Below are 19,216 nucleotides of genomic sequence, written 5' to 3'. Positions count from 1 at the left end.
ACCGGAGACACTGTCTGAGAGCCACACGGGCCAAGAGGAGCCCACGCAGACGGGATGAAAGGAGACCTGGTGCCCTGGAACATTAGGTGAAAACTAAGGAAATCTGAATTGAGAATGGGGGAGGACTTGGACAGACAGATGCTTCTCCAGAGACACACGAATGGGCAGAAAGCCTGTGGGAAAAGATGCGAGTCTTCCCAAGGTTGAACGGTCCCAGGTGACCCGGTGACACCACTCCTGGGTACGTAGCCAGCACTGCAAACGCACCCACGCGGAAACCTACCCACAACGTCCCCAGCAGCGGCACCCCAAGTGTCCGCCAGCTGGTGACCAGGCCAGCACAGGCGTGGCACGTGCCCACAGCAGAGCATGACTCGGCGACAGCGTGAAGCACCAACACCAACGATCATGGGGACGAACACTGAACACGACTCAGTGAGCACACAAGGCCACACGTGTTGTCAGAAATCCATCTCACGCCGACTCTGAGAAAGGCAAATCCTTAGAAACAGGAACCAGATTGGGGGCGCCCCAGAGGAACAGAAAGGGGAGTGAACACTGATGGACTTGGGGCTTCTTTCCCGAGGCGAGGACTGTGTTCTGGACAGCGGTGATGGCCGCACAACTCTGAGAGTGTGCTAAAACTGCCTTGAACTGTACGCCTTAAAAAAAAACACGTATGGCCCTGGCTGGTGTGGCTCAGTGGATTGAGCACAGGCCTGCGAACCACGTGATCGCGGTTCGATTCCTAGTCAGGGCACATGCCTAGGTTGCAGGCCAGTTCCCAGCAGGGGACCCACGAGAGGCAACCATACATTGGTATTTCTCTCCTTCTCTCCTTCCCTTCCCCTCTAAAGATAAATATTTTTTTAAAAAACACATATGTTTAACGTATACAAATCACATTACAATGAGAGACCATTGGTGCTGGCCACCCCGTCGACACTCGCTCCCCAGATGGGCACCAGTGAACCAAGCTGTCTGAACAAGATCCGACCCGTCCCCTCCCGACGGCCTTCTTCAAAGGCCTTCTTCGCTGCAGTCACGGGGCTCAGGCGGGCGGAAGGGGGAAAAGAGACTATTTACACTGTAACTAAGCTGCTTTCCAAATCTCTACTGGAATGGCTACACACTTTCTAAACTTTTTATCTTCTATTGTCGCTGCACTCCTGCTTCCGGAGGCTGTGGGAAGTGACCTCGGAGACAAACCATGCTGTCGAATCTGGCCCAGGCCGGCCAGAAGGTACCTCTGTGCGAGGGAGGGTAGAGCAGAGATGGCCAGGGCCTACACCTCAGGGCTGTGACTAACACCAGGACAGCGTCCCTCCCCTCTGCGCTCGGGTTCTAGCAGACCCAGAAAGAAACTACAATACTCTAGGTCAGGGATGGCATGATACACTTAAAAAGTTGTTTTCAGTTAACTCCACTTGTTCTTTTGCAAGTGTTAAGATGTACAACAGATGTCTCTCTTCCTTAAAGTGTGCCTTAAAAACATCCATGCTGGGCACGAGGGTGGCCGTGGTGAGGCGACGGGAAGCGCAGACGCACCCTTAGCCTGCCGCTGTCTCTCGGCCCGATCCCCAATATCCACGGAGACAGAGAGCCAACCACTCGATGTGACGAGCACAGAGCATGTCGCGGGTTCTTTGCAGACACGGCTCTGGTACTGACTTGCTGTTGCCCTGATTTTAGAGAGGGCGGCGCAGGGGAGACACCAAGGCTCGGCATGATGACCGACAACCTGGAGCTTGGACGTCCTTGACCTGGACAAAGCATCAGGCGAGGCCCATCCAGTCTGTTTCCCACCAACACATCCGACTTGCATCCGTCTGCCTTTTAAAGCCATCAAACAGGCACAGGCCTGAGGCACAAGCTTTGAGCCAAGGTTGTTAAGGGCTGTTTAAGAACCAAGGATACCGTCTCCAGTTTAAGGATACATTTTAGTTCAAAGCCTGTTCTTCCTCCTAAAAATGTGACACAAAAATAATTTACACCAACTGCTTTTTATTGTTGAGTTTGGAAAACTTTTCACAAGATTAAAAAAAAAAAGGAAAAAAAAGCCCCCAAACTTGACAACCACAGCTACCGGAATCCCGTTCTCACTCCGTGCCAAGCCGCCGTGTGTGAGGCCCACCTCCATGCACCCAAACGAGAGACACAGGCCATGAAGTCCTTTATTCTATTTGTAGCAGCTTATTATGCAGATGCAGCCAAACGCAAAGCTTCCATGACAAATTGTACACAAACTTTACAATGTGGGACTGAACTTAAAATATGAAAAAAAATCTACATGAAACCAATGGGAATCGAGCACAGACGGCAGGACCGACGCGCAGAACCCCCGCGTGAGAGTTTCGCCGCTTCTCAAGTGCTGTGTCCTGCTGCAGGGGGCCGAGGTGAAGACGGGAGCTGGGCGGTTAGTTTAAATTATACACTCTGCAGATACTCTACCCATTTTAAAAGTTACACAGAGACCAAGGAACGTCCATCAGTCCATTTGGGTGGCCAGACACTCCAGCTGGGTCGCCGACGGCCAGGCAGACGAGGGAGGAGGCCCACGCGCGGCTGGGAGCTCACTGGTGGGCGCACTGCACCCCGGGTCCGTGGTGGCTGCTGCCCTCCTCGTCGGAGCTGTCGTTGTAGGCTTCGCGCCGCTGCCCACCTCCCGGGCCCCGTGTGCCATCGAGATCCTGAAGCTCTGCCTCCTCCGTGTCACCGGTGATGTCTGGGACTTCCGGTCTCGACGGCAGGAGGTCTTCCAGCTCCTGCGGCAGAGCAAACAGCGCGGTTAGCCGTGCAGTGGCGTCTTCATTCACCTCCCTCTGGCACCACCCAAGGTACACGCGTCTTGGAAGGTAAAATCAGCCTTTGCACTTCCACCACAGGCCAAACCTGCAGACAGCTTTTTTGCAACCCATCTCTTGCTCAGAAGACAAAACCAAAACCACGAAGCACTGGACAACCTTACAGCAGACATACCTCCCTGCCGGGAAGGACCAGCGGACATGAAGCCGGGGTTGGGGCGCCTCCCTCAGGCGAGGGGCCCGCTTCCCGAGAGCCCCGGCCCTCCAACCAGCACCACCCCCCGTCAATGCCACCCTTGACTGGCCCCCGGAAGCCCTTACTGCAGCGATGGCCCGGACAGCCCCCTCACCACTTACAAAGCAGAATCTTACACACTGATCCGACCTCAGCACCACACATACAGGGCAGGCAACAAGAAACGCAACCACCAAGCAGGGCACACATTGCTTGAACCCAGGGCACACTCACAGAGAGCTTGTCTGGGTCAATCCAGTTGTTCTCCGGGAACTGCACGTCGAACTTGATGTAAAGGTCGCCCTTCTCGAAGGGGTTCCGGTACTGCGGCATCCCCTCACCCCGGACCACGCGGACACACCCTGCCGGAGGAGGTGGGGGGTGGGGTCACTGAGAGCTTGTCCGAGAAGACAGGTGCTCAGCCACAGTCTGCTCAGACCCCACACGACGACAAGGCCCACCTGGCTCGATGACTTTGCCAGGCGGGTACTTCACCACGATCTGACGGCCGTCGAGGTGCTTGAAGGTGAACTGGAACCCGCAGAGGGCTTCGACCAGCCCTATCTTGTAAGTCATGTGCAGGTCGCTCCCATCTCTCTGGAATACCTACCCACGAAGCACACGGGACACGTTGAACAGTCCGTGGGGCCACACCTGGCTGCACTTTGTTCCCTGAATCAACTTCAGAATCCTAACTTTACATCCACTGCAAGCCTGGCTGCCTCCCCCCGGAATTCCCACCCTCAACCAGCTATTCTCAAGTAAGGTGCCAGAGACGAGGGTCGGGGGAGCACGGACAGGGCACACACTGGGCCACACCGAGGTCACAGATGGAGCTCCACAAAAGGAAACAGGGACCTTCCGCTGCCCGTTTCCCGGTCCCGCCCCTGAGCAAAAAGGTGTAGGAGGCACGGCGAGGTTGTGTGGGGCAGGGGCCCCTGGCAGCACTCCCCGGACAGGACCCTCCCAGGGCAGGCAGGGCACGGCTCAACAGCAAGTTCACCCAGCGATGCTTGGCCAGCGAGGGAGCTTAAACCCATGCTTCCCGCGGGCATCGACAAGTTTCCTCTCACCCAGAATTCAGAGCTTGCCCGGAGAAATGGGAATCTGACAAAAACAAACAGAGCAGGCCCGGGGACTGAGCAAGGCAGAGGTTATTCGATGCGCATCAAGAACGTTTTGGAAAAAAAGCAGTTTGAGCTTTCAACATGTAGGGGAAAATCCATCCAGTTTCACATACCCTGGGCTTGTAATTTTTGCTTATTAAAGTTTACAAATATTGCCCTGGTTGGTGTAGCTCAGTGGATTGAGCTCGGGCCTGCGAACCAGAAGATCGTGGTTCAATTCCCAGTCAAGGCACATGCCTGGGTTGCAGGCCAGTTCCCAGCAGGGGACGCACGAGAGGCAACCATACATTGATATTTCTCTCCCTCTCCTTCCCTTCCCCTCTAAAGATAAATAAATTAAATTTTTTAATTAAGAAATTTACAAATATCCATGTGCTTAACTTTTGAAATTCAAGAAGAAATAAAATTAGCTGTAGTGAAGGGCCCCCTAGATTTCCTTCAGTAGCAGATTTTCCCCAGAAACGCTGGCCAGCCCGGCTGGGGAGAGGAGCAGCCTGACCCATGTCCTCGTCCCCCAACCCCCTCAACACTGCCAGGCGGGCCGGCGGGCCTCACACCACTGCCTCAGGACGGCGGCGCCAGGAAGCGCGGACCACGACCACCCCTTTGGTCAGAGCCCACCGAGGAAAGCCACGCAAGCAGGGTTCCCACAGAAAAACGGGTGTCTGAGTTTTGTTTGAGGAGAATGGTGAGGCTGGTCAATTTGATGCTAAAATTCAGAGAATTAAAATGCAAGAACAATTTCGAAAGTTTTACAAAACAAGATTAATGAGGATAGACCCCCAAACAGCACACACCTAAGAGCTCTAACTTCCGGACCACAGAGGGCAGAGCCCGGCAGAGTACGAACCTCACCAGATGGTGCTGCTGCACAAACGCACTGCAGCAGCCGGGTCACCAACACACACACAGGTGTGCACGTGCACGAAAGGCTGACACGGAACGCACAGCACCTGAGACGGAAGGCCTCCCCCCACCCCCCCGTCAGGGCACTCAGCACAGCACCCGCCCTGACCTCAAGGCCTTGGAAGCACGTCAGCGCCAGTGCTGGGAGTGGGGAGAGACCCAAAGTGAGGCAGCGACTCTGCACAAAGTCCTTCAGACCAGACAGCTTTCCCCCAAAGGTTCACAAGTACGTTCAGCGGTGTGACCTCACCTCGGGCTCAGACCCACTTTACTGGCCACCATCAGGCAAGAAGGACACCCGTGAGCTCTCTTCACCGGGGGACCTTCCATGCTCACCTCCCTGGCCCAATGTCTGCGCTAAAGCACCAGTGACAACTGATGGCTGCTGGAGACCCCAGGCAACGCCACTGTTGCCAACTTTCAGTGACTCACTTCCAAGCGCCTCCCTGTGGCCCCAAGAAAGAAAAGCAGCCCTGGCTGGTATGGCGCAGTGGATCAAGTGTCGGCCTTAATCCACTGGGTCGCCGGTTCAACTCCCAGTCAGGGCACAGGCCTGACTTGTGGGCAGGGTCCCCAGTAGGGGCTGCATGAGAGGCAACCACACATGGATATTTCTCTCTCCCCCTCCCCTTCCCTCTCTCTAAAAATACGTAAAATCTTAAGAAAAAGAAAAGAAAATGTATGTGCAGAAACCATAATCAAATGGGAGGAAACTTCTACGTAAGCAACAGAGGCGGCCGACCCATCACACATGAACCCTCAGAGGGATCCGAGTCGGTGAGACCCGGGGCAAAGGGGGAGCCCTGCCCGATGCCAGTCTTGTCTCTGGTGTGGGTGACCGCCGGAGGGCCGCCTCCCGGGAGTGCAGGGCCACAGCGTGCCGCACAGCACCTTAGCACAGCACCTTAGCGGCAGCGGTGCACTCACAACAGCGCGCAACCTCCCCCCACCCCCGCCGGACCTGGGACTTCCTCCTCAGACGGACAGGTCCAGCACACACTGTCCACCCGACACTTAAAACGAAAACCGCCGGCTCAGGCGGGTGGCTCAGTTACAGTGTCGTCCTGACGCACCATGGTTGTGGGTTCGATCCCGGGCCAGAGTACACACAACCACTGACCAGTGAGTGGGACGGCAGATGGGCCCTTCTCTCCGTCCCTGCCTGTCCCTGCCTCCCTAAAGCCATCAGGTAAACACGGAAAAAGCAGCAAAGCTCTCTGGGCACTCCCCGCGTAAAAGAGGGCACCAAAGCGGCGCTGAGGACTGAGGCCGTGGCCACTCCCCGCCCACCGGACGCGTTCCACCACGAAAACCAGCTGCCCTAGATTGTCTGGCCCAGTGCCCTTGTTTGCACAAGCAAGAAAACCGGGGAGAGAGACAACAAAATGACGCAAGGTCAGTGCTGGTCAGCGGCCAACACCAGACCAAACCCCTCCCAGGGCTTCGCGCACACCGGCCGTGCGGGCCCACCAGACAGGCCGGCTCCCAGGAGGCCCAGCCGCGACACTTCACAGCGCCACTCTACCTCCCCCAGCGTTGCCCCAGGAAACGCGAACAGATCTAACTCGCATCTGGTGCGCAGCATGCGTTTCTGAGTAGCATGAACACAGGAAATACCTCGTGCTCTTTCTCTTGGAGCAGAAGGACGATGTCTCCTGGCTCCACCCCTGGAGCCTGGTCTGCCTCCCCCGTGAACGTGATCCTTTGGCCGTGCTTCATGCCTTTGTCCACGTGGACTTCGAGAATCTTGACTTCTTTAATCACCTTCTTCCCTTCACACTTTTTACAGCGGTCCTTCTCATTGATCACCTCTCCTGGAAAGACAGGCCACCCAGACTTCCAGCAACACCGCTACACTGCGCTCTTAAGCAAGACGGGTCTCGATAACACCTTTACTCACTGAACACATTTCCTGAAAGTTCCTTTCATTGCTACCTTTGTAACAAAAACTGACATCTAAGTGCTGGTTACCTGAGGGACTGGAGCTCCCCAAGTGTCTTCTATTTCACAGTACAACGTATCCTCAAATATGTTCTTGGCTCCTGACTCTAAAGTTAAAACAGAGCCTGAGGGCTCTGGCTGGTGTGGCTCAGTGGCTTGAGTGCCAGCCTCTGAACTGAAAGGTCACCAGTTTGATTCCCATCAGGGTACACGCCTGGGTTGTGGGCCAGGTCGCCAGGTCGGGGCGTGCAAGAGGCAACCGATCAATGTATCTCTCACATCAACGTTTCTCTTTCCTCCTTCCTTCCCCTCTAAAAATAAATAAAAATCTCCAAAAAAGCCTAAGTGTTTAGTCAGATGCTGGGCTTGTACAAATGTTTCTTCACTTTTTTATAGTCACGTGAGTTTCACAAATAGACAGAGAACCCAAGTAAAAAATTAAATATCCTTACGGTGCACTACTGCCCTGTTCAGCAGGTGCTGGGGTTCATCTATCTCGCAGACAAACACTGCTCAGCCACGCAGTTGTGGACGTCCCCCTCTTTAGAGCCACTATCACTGAGAAGTTCTGAAGCCGGCAGACCGTGGCTACAGGCGAGCACCCCCACACCCCATCAGGACCGAGCATGAGGCTTCTCTCCCCTCCTCCGTCTTCTTCTGAACCCTCTGATTAGTGTCTAACCAAGTTAAACGGAAGGTGTACACAGTACACTGTGAAAAACCAGTGTTGATTTCCGGTGGCCGACCGTCGGCACACTGCAATGCATGGGGGATGTGCGTGACCAGTTAGTTCAGCGTCTGCTTCTAGGACCCTGGCCCTGCCAAGTGTACTCTGCAAGTCTCGGCTCCACAGACACAGACGACCTGGCAGACTGGCCGACTCGAGCCTCTCGAGAGCAGAATGTTAGCAACCGTGCAGAGGTCAAGTGCACTGAGTGCCTCCGGTGGGGAGGTGGAGGCAGCATCTCCGAGAGAGCACCCACTCCAGAGCAACCTGGGAAAGGGGGCTCTAAAGCCGCGCTACCCAGGACGGTGGCCACCTTAGGCTGCAGTCGGTTAAAGTAAAACATGCAACCCCCGTCTACCAGCCACGTTTCATGTACTCAGTAGCCACGAAAGGCTAATGGTCACATTCTGGACGTTACGTGCACAGCACACTCCCTTCCATCATCACAGAAAATCCCTTTTGGCTAGTAGTGCTCCAGGGGCTGCAGGCCACACCGTGCACGCCCTGTCTCTGCGAGTGGCGTCCACCTGGGGGACAGGTACGCTCAGCGCGTCCTCAGTCTACCTGAAGGGCGCCAAGGGCCAAGGTGAGCACAGCTTCGGAAGCCGAGCACAGACCTTGAAACACTCGCATCTCTGAGAAGAGGTCTGACCCCGACGTCCAGCCTCAGAAGCTGACTGGGGCTCACGGTAAAACCTCCTCTTACCGGGCAGTGACGGAACACTTCGCTGCTTCCTCTTTACCACGCATCCCCCTTTTAATCGGAAGGGACCAAACACGCTGCCCGCCTCTGCTGTTAGAGGAGCACTTCGCCAAACCCAGGACAAATCCGTTGTTCACCCGTGCTCCCTGGGCCTATGCGTGACAGAACAATTATCTTCCCTTTCCCTTCCAGAACTCTCTGTGGCTTTTCTTTAGTAAGGTGATACGAAGCCAGCCGGCCTCTCCGATTCCGCACCCCCGCCGCCCGCGGGCACCTACCTTCTCCGTTACAGTCGGAGCACACGGACTGCATCTGCTGCACCATGCCTGGGGCCAGCTGCCGGATCATGATGCGGACGCCCCGTCCCCGACAGGCGCTGCACTTCTGCACGGCCCCCGACTTCCCGCCTTGGCTGAAGCAAGCAGAAGGGCCCGTCAGACTGCCGCCCAGACCCACTATGGGCGGTGCCAGGCAGGCACTGTGCTTCTGCACGGCCACCTTCAACCCCGATGACTGCCCACAGCACCGGCTTGCAGGGGCACCAGAGGGTCCTGTCTTGGGGAGTGAGTTTTCAATCACTGAACAACTTCCCCTGGTACGGACTCAGTGCGCCATGGAAAGAACAGGTGATCTCACTCCCTAAAGCAGAGCACACACTTACCCGCTGCAGGCACTGCAGAGGACGTTCTTGCTGAGCTGCAGCTTGGTTGCCTTGCCATTGTACAGGTCTTCTAAAGACACCCTGGGGAGAAAGGGTGGGTTCCATCAGACTTGGCCACATTCTCACACCTGAGACAAAGGACAGCTGGAACAGTGAAGTCCCTGCAACCTTTGCAACAAGCACAGAAGCCAGCCGACGAAGGCCTCACTTCGCGGCTCCAACGAGCAGAAAGGCTTCATGGCTCTGGACAGTGCAGCCAGTGCGCAAGGCCGAAGCCCACTGGCCCAGGCCAGCAGACAGCTGAGTGGCATTTTCTGTAAAAGCTGATAACTGCACAGCCTCCCAGCCTTGGGCAGAGCCTTGGCCCAGCCTGACCTCTAAAGGAGGCACCTCACTTTCCAGGACAAAACAGGCAGAGAGGTCAGGTAACCTGTCCAGCACCCCACAGGCAGCCTAGCGCCAGGGTCCACACTCCACTACAAGGCCTGCTCCCCTCCTGGAACAATTTAGAAAGGCTATGGACTCGCAACTTACGGGAGGCACTCAGCGTGCACATCTCAAGCAAACAAAAGAGTGCCCTTATCTACGGTGACAGAGAGGAGAAAAAGGGCAGGCTTTCCGCAGAGCCCACAGCAAGTTTCAAAGCTCTGGAGAACCCAGGAGTTCTGAGCAAAACAACGTTTACCAAATTTTCAAAGAGGTCTATGACCCCAAAAAAGATCCAAGTTAAAAGTTTTAACAATGAACAACCGATGAAACCCAAGTGGCCTTTACGCATTCACTGCATGTGAATCACAGGACCATCCATCCCCAAGCAGCCCCCAGAAACCCGCGCACATCAAGTCTCAACACCACCTGCCGCAAAACCTTCCCCAGCAATACAGACTTACTTTAAAACAGAGAAACGAAACAGTTGGAAGCATTCTGCAAAGCATTCTGGAAGTCTGTAGTATTCACACTTCCTCAAAATTGCTACCCTAAGCTGAACTTTGTACATTCTAGGCAGCGTAAGCACGAGACCCGTGTAGAACAACAGGACCCGCACCCCCCAGTGACGGCCTCACCACAGCCTCACCTTGCACAAGAGCACCGGGCTGCACTGTACCTGCACTTCATGAAGATCTTTAACCCAATCATGGACAGAAAACAGGCAGGGTTCCCCTCCTCCCCGACATATTAAATTATAATTAGTACGCAGAGCCCCTACCCAAGAGGCCAGAAAAACCTTCACTTCAACAAACGTGGTGAGAGCCCTGGCTGTAACTCAGCTCCTAGAGTATCATCCAGGTACGTCAAGGTCACAGGTTCAATGCCCAGACAAGGCACACACATGAAGCCACCAATGCATGTACAAATGAGTGGTACGACAAATCGGTATTTTCCTCTCCCTCCTCCCTCTCAAAAATCAATCCACAAAAGCAAAAAAACAAAACATGAGCAAGAAAGGAAAAATGTGGCTAACGACCTGGCGAAGCCGGCACCTCCACAGTAAACTGAACTGGCACAACCTTCTGTGAGGAAACTGTGTATTATCTGCCTCCAAACACCAGGCCTGCCTGGGAATCTCTGCCAAGGAGACAAAGCAGCATAAAGAGACGGCAGTGCTGCCGATCACAGAGAAAACCTGGCAACACCCTCCAGAAAAGGTGAACGATAAATAAATCATGGAGTGGGATATTAGAAAGCCACCCAAAAAGAAGTGCTGGCACACTGGGAAATTCTAAACGACATTAAACACCAGGAAGCGTAACCGCGGGCAGCGGAGCAGTGACGTGGAGGAGCACACGGGGCAAGGCACGGGGCACCGCACGGCGCAGCAGACGCCCTCAGCCCCACTGACCCCTCCGCCGCCTCCCCGCACCGGAGAGAGGTGAGCACCCGACCCGCGCTGCACGACTGCTCCCGGGATCCACCCAAACGGCGGTGTACGTCTGAGGGTGAGTTCCCTTAAAGGCAGACAAAGTTAAGAACGAGACTCCAACAACGTAACAGGTGTGCTTTACTTCCTCTCACCCACTGGAATGAAGAGATAACATGGAATATTGTAAATACTTGAAACTCAGTCTCCTGCATTTGCTTATAAAACTGTTACTGCTTTATAAAAAGTCAACAGGACACAAGACCTTGCAGATTGTCCTGAGTATAAAAGCTACTTCCATGCTGTAGCAGGCTCACGGGTTCCCAGGCTAAGATCAAGGTCAGACACCGTTCATGTGTTGGCAGGTTGATGTCAGGCTTGAAGCCAGCGGGCTCCTGGGAAACCAATTTAGGAGAGTTGTCATTGAGGACAAGTAAGGAGGACCTGTGACACGTAAACAAACTGGCCAGTCACTTGGTTTCTAAGTTTTTACAGAAAAAAAAAAAGACCTGAAAATTTAGTACCTCAAAGAGCAGCCTTCACAACTGCACATGCAGACCACGAAGCGTGCCTCAGACGCACCTCAACAAAACCACCTTCCCACTCGGCTCGGACACCCACCCTCCTCCAGACGTGCGGCAAAGAGACCACCCGGCCCGGCCCTTCCGACTCGGTCAGCCAGGGAGGACAGCGGGGCAAATGGAAGATTTCATTTTCTGATGAAGAATAAAACGGTTTTGATGCCTTTTCTTTTCTACTGAGCATTATGCATGAATCAAAGTGCTTAAGTTTTTTAAAAAAGAAACACGACACTCACTTGAGAGGGTGCATCATGTCTTCTCCTCTCCTCCGGCCGTTCCGACTCCTGTTCTGGTTGCCCATGAAGCCGAACAGCCCCCCACCGAAGATGTGAGAGAAGATGTCGTCCATGCCACCACCTCCGCCGCTCCCTTCCCGAAGCCCTTGCTCTCCATATCGGTCATACAACTCGCGCTTCTCAGGATTGGACAGTACTTCGTACGCAAAACTGATTTCTTTGAACTATGAAAAGTAAACAAAGAAAACAACTGGATTTTCCACTAAGAGAGTCCGGGAAGGCTACAGGAACCCAGAATCCACTCAGTGCTGCAAGTTACGAGTTGTCTGTCATTTGGTCACCACTGAGCACCGCCCAGAGTGTTGTATTCCTGTTATAAAACCACATGCTCTCAAAGGAGAAACTTGGCTCCTGGGCATAAACGGGCTTTTCTTACAACATTCCTTTTACCAAGGAGGGCAACTTAAGTTGGAAACTGAAAGCTCGAGGGTAAAAAGTCTCAAATAACTTACTTTGTCACCAGCATTTGGATTCTTATCAGGATGGTATTCCTTGGCTAACTTTCTGTACGCCTTCAAATAAAGAACAATAAAGAAAGAGGTTATATACAAAGACTGACTTGCAGATTTGTGAGGACTAACTTAATAACCCCTATTCTGAGAAGCAATGCTCTAAAATTCATAACCTTCCCCCAAAAATCTCTCATTCACTGGGATTTGCCACCTTGTTGGTGGCAAATTTACTCACTAATTTAATATGACAAAGCAGACAGCCTTTACACTTGAAAATGGGTTACAACGAAGCCAGATACAGACAATGAAACAATACCGAAAAGAAAAACCAAACACTGCAAAACTCCGAGTTTTCACTATGGTCAAACACCTTCTTCGATGGCCAGTAATCGGGTCAAGAAGACTCCAGCCAACTCTTAGGAGAGATGCTCGTTAACCTTTCCAGACCGCAAGACATTCCAACTAAAAATGAAGCCAAGGGAAGAATCGCTGCTCCCGACGGCTCCTCCAGGAGCAACACCAGAGGAGGCCAAGCGGGGCTCCGGGATGGGGTTTTATCTTCCCGTGGGGGCTAAGCTGGGGTCTCAGCGAGGGCGGCGAAGTCGAGGCGGCCGAGCCGCACTGCTCACCGGCTTCATCCACAGACCCAGGGATTATATAACAGACCGGCATTTCCGGCGAGGCAACAGGAAGTCCCCTCTCCGCTCAACTGTTCCCCGTCCCGCCGCCTAAGGAGCAGCCTCGTTTCCTCCGCTCGCGGTGCGGCTACTCCGGGCCCCGGGAAGATGCCCTGGGGTGTCACCACCTGCCTCCAGGGCTGCGAAATCCTCCGCTGTCAGCCTCGCAGCTCGGCACCGCGCGACAGTGAGGCCTTCCACTTATTTTTAGTCGGCGGACACTCAGGTGTTTGGCCGGGACCCATGCTCCTTCCGGAAGCGGGTGCATAACCTCTGGGTTACCTGCCCAGACAATGCGCCCAAACACTGACCCCGCGCCGCCCGGGCACCGCCGAAGGGAGGAAGGGCGAACGCCCGGCTCCCAGGAGATACCCCACCTGCCCCGCGGCCCCGGCGGGCGGCCGTGACCCCGCCCGACGCGGCGCCGGCGCCGGCGTCCGCGGCGTGGACGGCTCTCTCGCGGCCGGGCGCCTCGGTCCAACCAGTTTTTCCAGGCTGGTGACCCCGGCGGGCGGGAGGAAGGAAGCGCTCCGTCTCGTGTGCGCAGCGGAGGGTTGTATTTGCTGCCACGGCGGGCGGGCGGGCGGGCGGGGCCGACGGCCCAAGGTCAGGAGAGGCCAGAGCGCGCGCCCCGGAGCCGGCGGGTCTCGCCGCCGCCGCCCCCGGCCCGGACCCGGCCCGGACCCGGCGCCGGCTCGCGGGCCGCCACGGAAGGCGGCCTGGCCGTCCGGGCCGCGCAGGCCCGCGCCCTCACACCCCGCCCGACCGGCTCGCTCCCGGGTACCTTCTTCAGCTCGTTCTCGCTGGCACCCGGCGGGACGCCCAGGATGTCGTACAGCTTCGTGTCGACCACGTTCGCCATGGCGGCCGGCCGGGCAGCGCTCGGGCAGGGAGGCGGCGGAGCTGAGGGAGCGGCGTCGGCGGCGGCAGCGCAGGCCGAGGAGACAGCGAGGGGGAAGCGGGGGCGGGGCTACACTCTGACCCGGCGCACGTCGCGCCGTGACGTCACCACGCGGAGGCGTCCCCAGGCGTTGGAGGCGGCCCCTGGGTGGGGCGGGGCTGGCGACGTAGCGGGCGGGATTCTCGCGGCCCGGCGGGCGCGTACCCGGAGGGCGGGGCGCACGGGATCCCGCGGAGTCGGCTCTCGCTGGAGGTGTTCGCGGAGCCGTCCCGGCTCGTGGGTCGTCCTCACCGCCCCAGGCTCCGGGCACCCCTGGGGTCTGGTTCCCGCGGACTTGGGTGGAAAACCACTCCCTGCCTGTCGCGAGTGTTATATACCAGGGCATTTCCAAACGGTCGCCTAAAGGAGTCAGTTACACCGGAGAGCTCAACAGTGACATGCCACTGATTTTGTTTCACCGACCCCTGACATTACTTAACTGCTAGTTTTAAGGGGAAGCAGCCTCGGTGCATCATCGAACACAGCACTGAGACTGGTTTCCTGGAAGACAATTTTTCCAGGGCAGGGGTGGGGGCATGGTTTCGGGATGATTCAGGCGCACTGCATGCAAGCTCACCTGCTGTGGGGCCCAGTTCCTGGCAGGCACGGAGGGTCCTGGTCCGAGCCCGCCGCATGTTGCGAACCCCTGACCTAATAGATGACTTTGTAAGGTGTAATTCATCACACTTCATGGAATAAATGCCTTTATGGAGAAAAGCGGCAACATACTAAACCTGACAAGCTAGGGGGAAGCCTGATGGCGGGTCTTACAAACTCGGAGACCCAAAGTAACTACATGGGATAGTCTGGAATAAAAACTTTAACCAAAAGCAGTTCATGGCAGGTAGTCACGTCCGTCCTGGGCCGGTATTTTTCCCAAACAGGGCCAATGTTTATCTTAACTGAGCCTGTCGTCTTTTTGCATCTATAATAACATACCTTTAGACTATGAAAGTAATTGGCTTTTTTTCCTGGGCCACCAAACCAGAGCAGAGACCACAACCTAACTACCCTATACCCACCTATGGAAAAGAAGTATGTCTCTGTTTATTTCACTTTGTATCCAACCCCAGAGATTTCCTGGCTTTGCTCTCTCATCTCCCTAATCTACCACCAATGAATTTCATGCAACTCCCTCACACCTCCTTCTTTCCTTGTAACGTGTAAAATAAGTAGTAAAACTGCTGTTTCTGGGAGCATTTTCTCACTCTGCTGAGATTTTGCTTCCCAGCAATTGTCAGTTTGGCTCAAATAAACTCATAAAAACATTACAGATATGAGTGTCTCTTATGTTGACACCATAGAATTCCGAGTCCGAGTTTAGGTCATCACAGTTGTTTCACATCTGTTCACGGTTGATTTGCAGCTTCTATATCCAAACCAAGGTCCACCTGTGGGATCCGGATCACGTGATTACGTCTCTAACTTGAGAACTTCAAAATTAGCTAAGCTTTAGCTAGTGTGGCTCAGTGGGTTGAGTCCTAGCTTCTGAACCAAAAGGTTGCCGGTTCGAGTCCCAGTCAGGGCACAGGCCTGGGTTGCAGGCCAGGCCCCTGCTTGCGGGTGTACAAGAGGTGACCAATCCATGTTTCTCTGCCTCTCTTTCTCTCTCCTTTCCCCTCTGTCCAAAAATAAATAAAATCCTTAAAAAAATTAGCTACCACTGGAGGCGTAGCTGGTGTTAGGAGGCAGCCTGATGGGGTGCACAGTGCCCCGTGTTGGTGCCCACTGATTTACATTGGCATCCGAAAATGATGTGTCCCTCCCACGAGTTGCAATGTCCAGCCCCCTGAACTGGGGCAGGGGATGGGGGAGTATCACAAAAGAATGAGCCATGGTGCCTGCCTTCGACCCACTGGAGATTTATGGACACACAAAAACCAGGAGGTTCCGATCCTTCGGAACCTGGACCGGGGGGTGGGAGGTAGTCAAGACCAGCGTCTCAGGACAGGGTGACCTGTCTTCCTTGGCATTTCCTTCAGACCTGGTTGTGGAGGCCTTAGCTGCCATGCTGAGAAGCTGGCCAAGTATCCTGGAACCCCTGGGGAGTGATCGCTGTGAAATGATGATACCCCCTTACTCCCCTTTCTTTCCTTCCCCACAAACCTGACCTGAAATGCTGCTCTCCCAGTGCCGTCTTGCTGGTCCCCACAGCCTGGTGGGCACTGCGTCCTGACTGGAGTCCCACCAGCCTTGGCCTGTGCTTTTTAAGGACAAGTCTGACATGCTCTTTCAGGGGTGTTTTGGTGTGAACTGAACTCCCTTCATGGGCTGTAGGTTTCTCGGGGGAAATTCTGTGCCCCACGAGGTCTGGCTGAGACTGTTGTAGGGGCCTCAATGATTTCAGCCTCCCCACTTCCTTCTCACCGCGTGAGACCCTCGTAAGCGGCGGCACTGGGTTGCTGTGGACCTAGAACCGTGCGGGGTAGCAACCCTGGCTTGTCTGTGCATTAACGATGTGACTTCGGGCCAGTTACTTTTCCGAGGCTGATTCCTCACCTGTAGAGCAGGATTCGTTAGTATTCATATCACTGGCTTGTCTGAGGGTTAAAGAGTTAAGACATAGAGAGTACTTAGAAAACAGGAGCTGAAACGAAGGATTAGCCGCTTTGCTTTTTGCCCGTTTGCCTGTAGGCTGTGCCCACACCTCTGTCCATTGTCTTCACTTCAATTCCAGCTCCCCTCCCCTGCTCCGCCCCCTCCCCCCCCAGCCCCGGGACTTCCCAGTTTCCTCCATATCCTGCCTCTGTGCTTTTTCTTGGTCTCCCTTCCCAGAGGCTCCGTCAAAACGACCATGCTCTCTTCTGCTGCCCGGTCCTCCAGTCCTATCCAACGTGCCCCTCTGTCGGTGACCTTCACGCAGTTTCTCTCTCTGCCCTGAAGAGTCCAAGTGAGCCGGGCTTTTCTCATCTCTTTCTGTTTCACTCAATTTTTTTTCCTTTTTTTGCGAGGGGAAACCCCCTCATGTGGTTTTACTTGGGCTTCTGATCCCCTAGCTTAGGGTTGCTGGGGAAATTCCGTCCCTAGCTCTCAGTTATTTTTTTTTCACCTGACTCAAAACCGGTCACCCGGTTCACATTTTTACTTGTTTACAAGACTTTGTCCCTTTCTGAGTGCTAGTTGTAGTCAGCGTTGTCAGAGGCTCATTCTGTAGGTCAACAAGTTATTTCAGAACGGCCCCCGGGTGCTTCAGCGACACGCCCCCTCCTCCCTGTCCTCATGTGCTGAGTCACACCTGTCCGCGTCAGCACCGAAATGTGTCAGTCACCTACGTCGTGTTTTCAAGGCAGCTCATTTATTTTAGCTCCAGATTTAGCTAATGCCACGAAGGGAACGAGACCGTGACCTCATTTGGTGGCTCAGGCCCCATGAGATGCTGAATCACGGTGCATCCGAGGGCCGCTCTGGCTCGGCCACAGATCTCAAGTTCGAGGCTGCAGTGGTCTCAGCTTTCTGCTAGGCTGGTCATTGTTCAACTGTCACTGCAGGGGTGGAGGTGGGGGGGGGCGGAGAAGGGCTGGGGAGGGAGTGGACGAACTGTGCTATTTTTAAGGACATTCATAGTATTCACCAGTAACAACAACAGAACCTTGGACTCCATTCCTTCCACCAGCCCTGGATATGTGGCCAGACTGAAGTTTCGCTTCTGCCTGTTATGTCACTGACCCGGAGTGTGCAGAACAGGTGGCCCCAGTTACACTATTCTTCAGGGGTACAGAGGAAGGGGCCTGTGGCTCTTATTTTGAGGATATTAGGACTGAAGAACTGATGGTTGGTGGTGTTCTGGGGAGAAAAATGGGGTCTGGGTCACTGGGTAGTCTCTGAGCTCCCTGCTGTCCATGGCGAACAGCTGCACTGTCACCCTGTCCCATCCTTCCCTGTCAGCTGTCACATTGTCAAGCTCCCATTGCCTTGTACATTGCAGTGGTATAGAAAGCAGAGGAAGCGACCGGGTAAGTGCAGCTACCGTTGGTGTGGGGAAGAAGGAGTGGAGGACATGTGTCTACACATTCATTTATTCGAGAAACGACGGACCCACTAGGGCACACTCAGGGCTGGGGATACAGTCACGAAACAGGTCTCTGCTCACACGGAGCCCACATCCTAGGGCGAACGCAGGCAGCCAGCAAACAAGTAGATACATGACGTATCAGAGGCCGTGTGTGCTCTGGAGGAGAGGGGTAGGGAGACTGGCTTTGGGAACCTTTGTTTGGGGGTGGAGAATTTTTAAAGAAACTATTTTATTTATTTCTTCTTAGAGAGAGGGGAAGGGAAGGAGAAAGGGAGAGAAACCTCAATGTGTGGTTGCCTTTCATGTGCCCCCCACTGGGGACGTGGCCTGCAACCCAGGCCTGTGTCCGACTGGGAATTGAACTGAGAATTCTTTGGTTCACAGCCTGTGTTCAATCCACTGAGTAACACCAGTCAGGGCCAAATTTATATTCTTATCTTCCCTTTTTGTGAACAGAAAGGCAGGATACTGTATACGCTGCTCTGTACTGGCTTTGGTCATCTGAGAGACCCTAAAATCCACATGAGGACCTAGATTTTCCTCATTTTTTTCTTTTTCTCTCTTTTTTGGGAGGGTAAAAGTTTTGTTGAAATATCCAAATGTCCACCATGAGGATGTACCACGATTCACTTAATTAGTTCTTTAGTGACGGGCATTTGACCCACGGTCTGGTGATGAAGATGCGTCCCCATGCCAGAAACGAAAATGCCCCAGCTGTGGTTCTTCAGTTCCAACTGTGAGAAAATAGGATATCTCTACTCAGGGCTCTTCTACGCGGCTGACTCAAGCTTCCAGTTTATTTCTGATAACTTGTTTTTTAAGGACGTTGGTTTCAATCCGAAGAACATGTTGGGTTTTCTCTAGGACGGAGGGCGTCCGTCTGCATCAGGCTGGAACGGGAGTGCTGCCCGGGACCGGACCCGGAGGGCTGGAGTCATCCGATTCCTCCCCCGATTCAGGGGGGCAGACCTCGAGCTTGCGCCAACAGCAGCTCTGCATGGCCGTTTCTAGGCCAATGTGACGGAGACATTACTTCAGTTGTGGTTTTAGCCATGACTTTGGCTCGCAGGTTTTCCCTACGAACGCACAAGCCGCTCAGGCCCGGCTGGAAAAACGCACAGAAGAAATTCCGAGGGCTGTTAGCCTGGGTGACGGAGGCCCTGTCTTCCTCTAAACGAAGCCACGGGCAATATGCTCTTTTGGGAGGTCTCCACGAGGGATGAAGTCTGCTGAAATTGTTGCCAGGAAGGGGCGGTCAGAGTGGGTCTGTCTCGGGCCGGTGGTGTGTGGGCACTG

The 19,216-nt window shown here is 54.5% G+C and overlaps 1 protein-coding gene across 1 annotated transcript; it reads right to left on the bottom strand.

Annotated features, from left to right (window-relative positions):
• Positions 1-2,158: 2,158 nt before the first annotated feature.
• Positions 2,159-13,942, bottom strand: DNAJA2 (DnaJ heat shock protein family (Hsp40) member A2). Its single transcript, XM_037066383.1, has 9 exons — positions 13,753-13,942; positions 12,292-12,351; positions 11,780-12,003; positions 9,105-9,185; positions 8,722-8,855; positions 6,690-6,886; positions 3,501-3,645; positions 3,274-3,401; positions 2,159-2,765 (listed from the first exon to the last, which is right to left on the bottom strand). Exons 1-9 carry the CDS (start codon positions 13,828-13,830, stop codon positions 2,574-2,576), a joined length of 1,239 nt encoding a protein of 412 aa, XP_036922278.1. The 5' UTR covers positions 13,831-13,942; the 3' UTR covers positions 2,159-2,573.
• Between the last annotated feature and the right edge of the window lie 5,274 nt (positions 13,943-19,216).

Source organism: Sturnira hondurensis, unplaced genomic scaffold, assembly GCF_014824575.4.
Source record: "Sturnira hondurensis isolate 20B ecotype Veracruz unplaced genomic scaffold, ASM1482457v3 Scaffold0016617, whole genome shotgun sequence".
Classification (NCBI taxonomy): domain Eukaryota; kingdom Metazoa; phylum Chordata; class Mammalia; order Chiroptera; family Phyllostomidae; genus Sturnira; species Sturnira hondurensis.
This window is presented reverse-complemented; position numbering and strand designations above follow the sequence as displayed.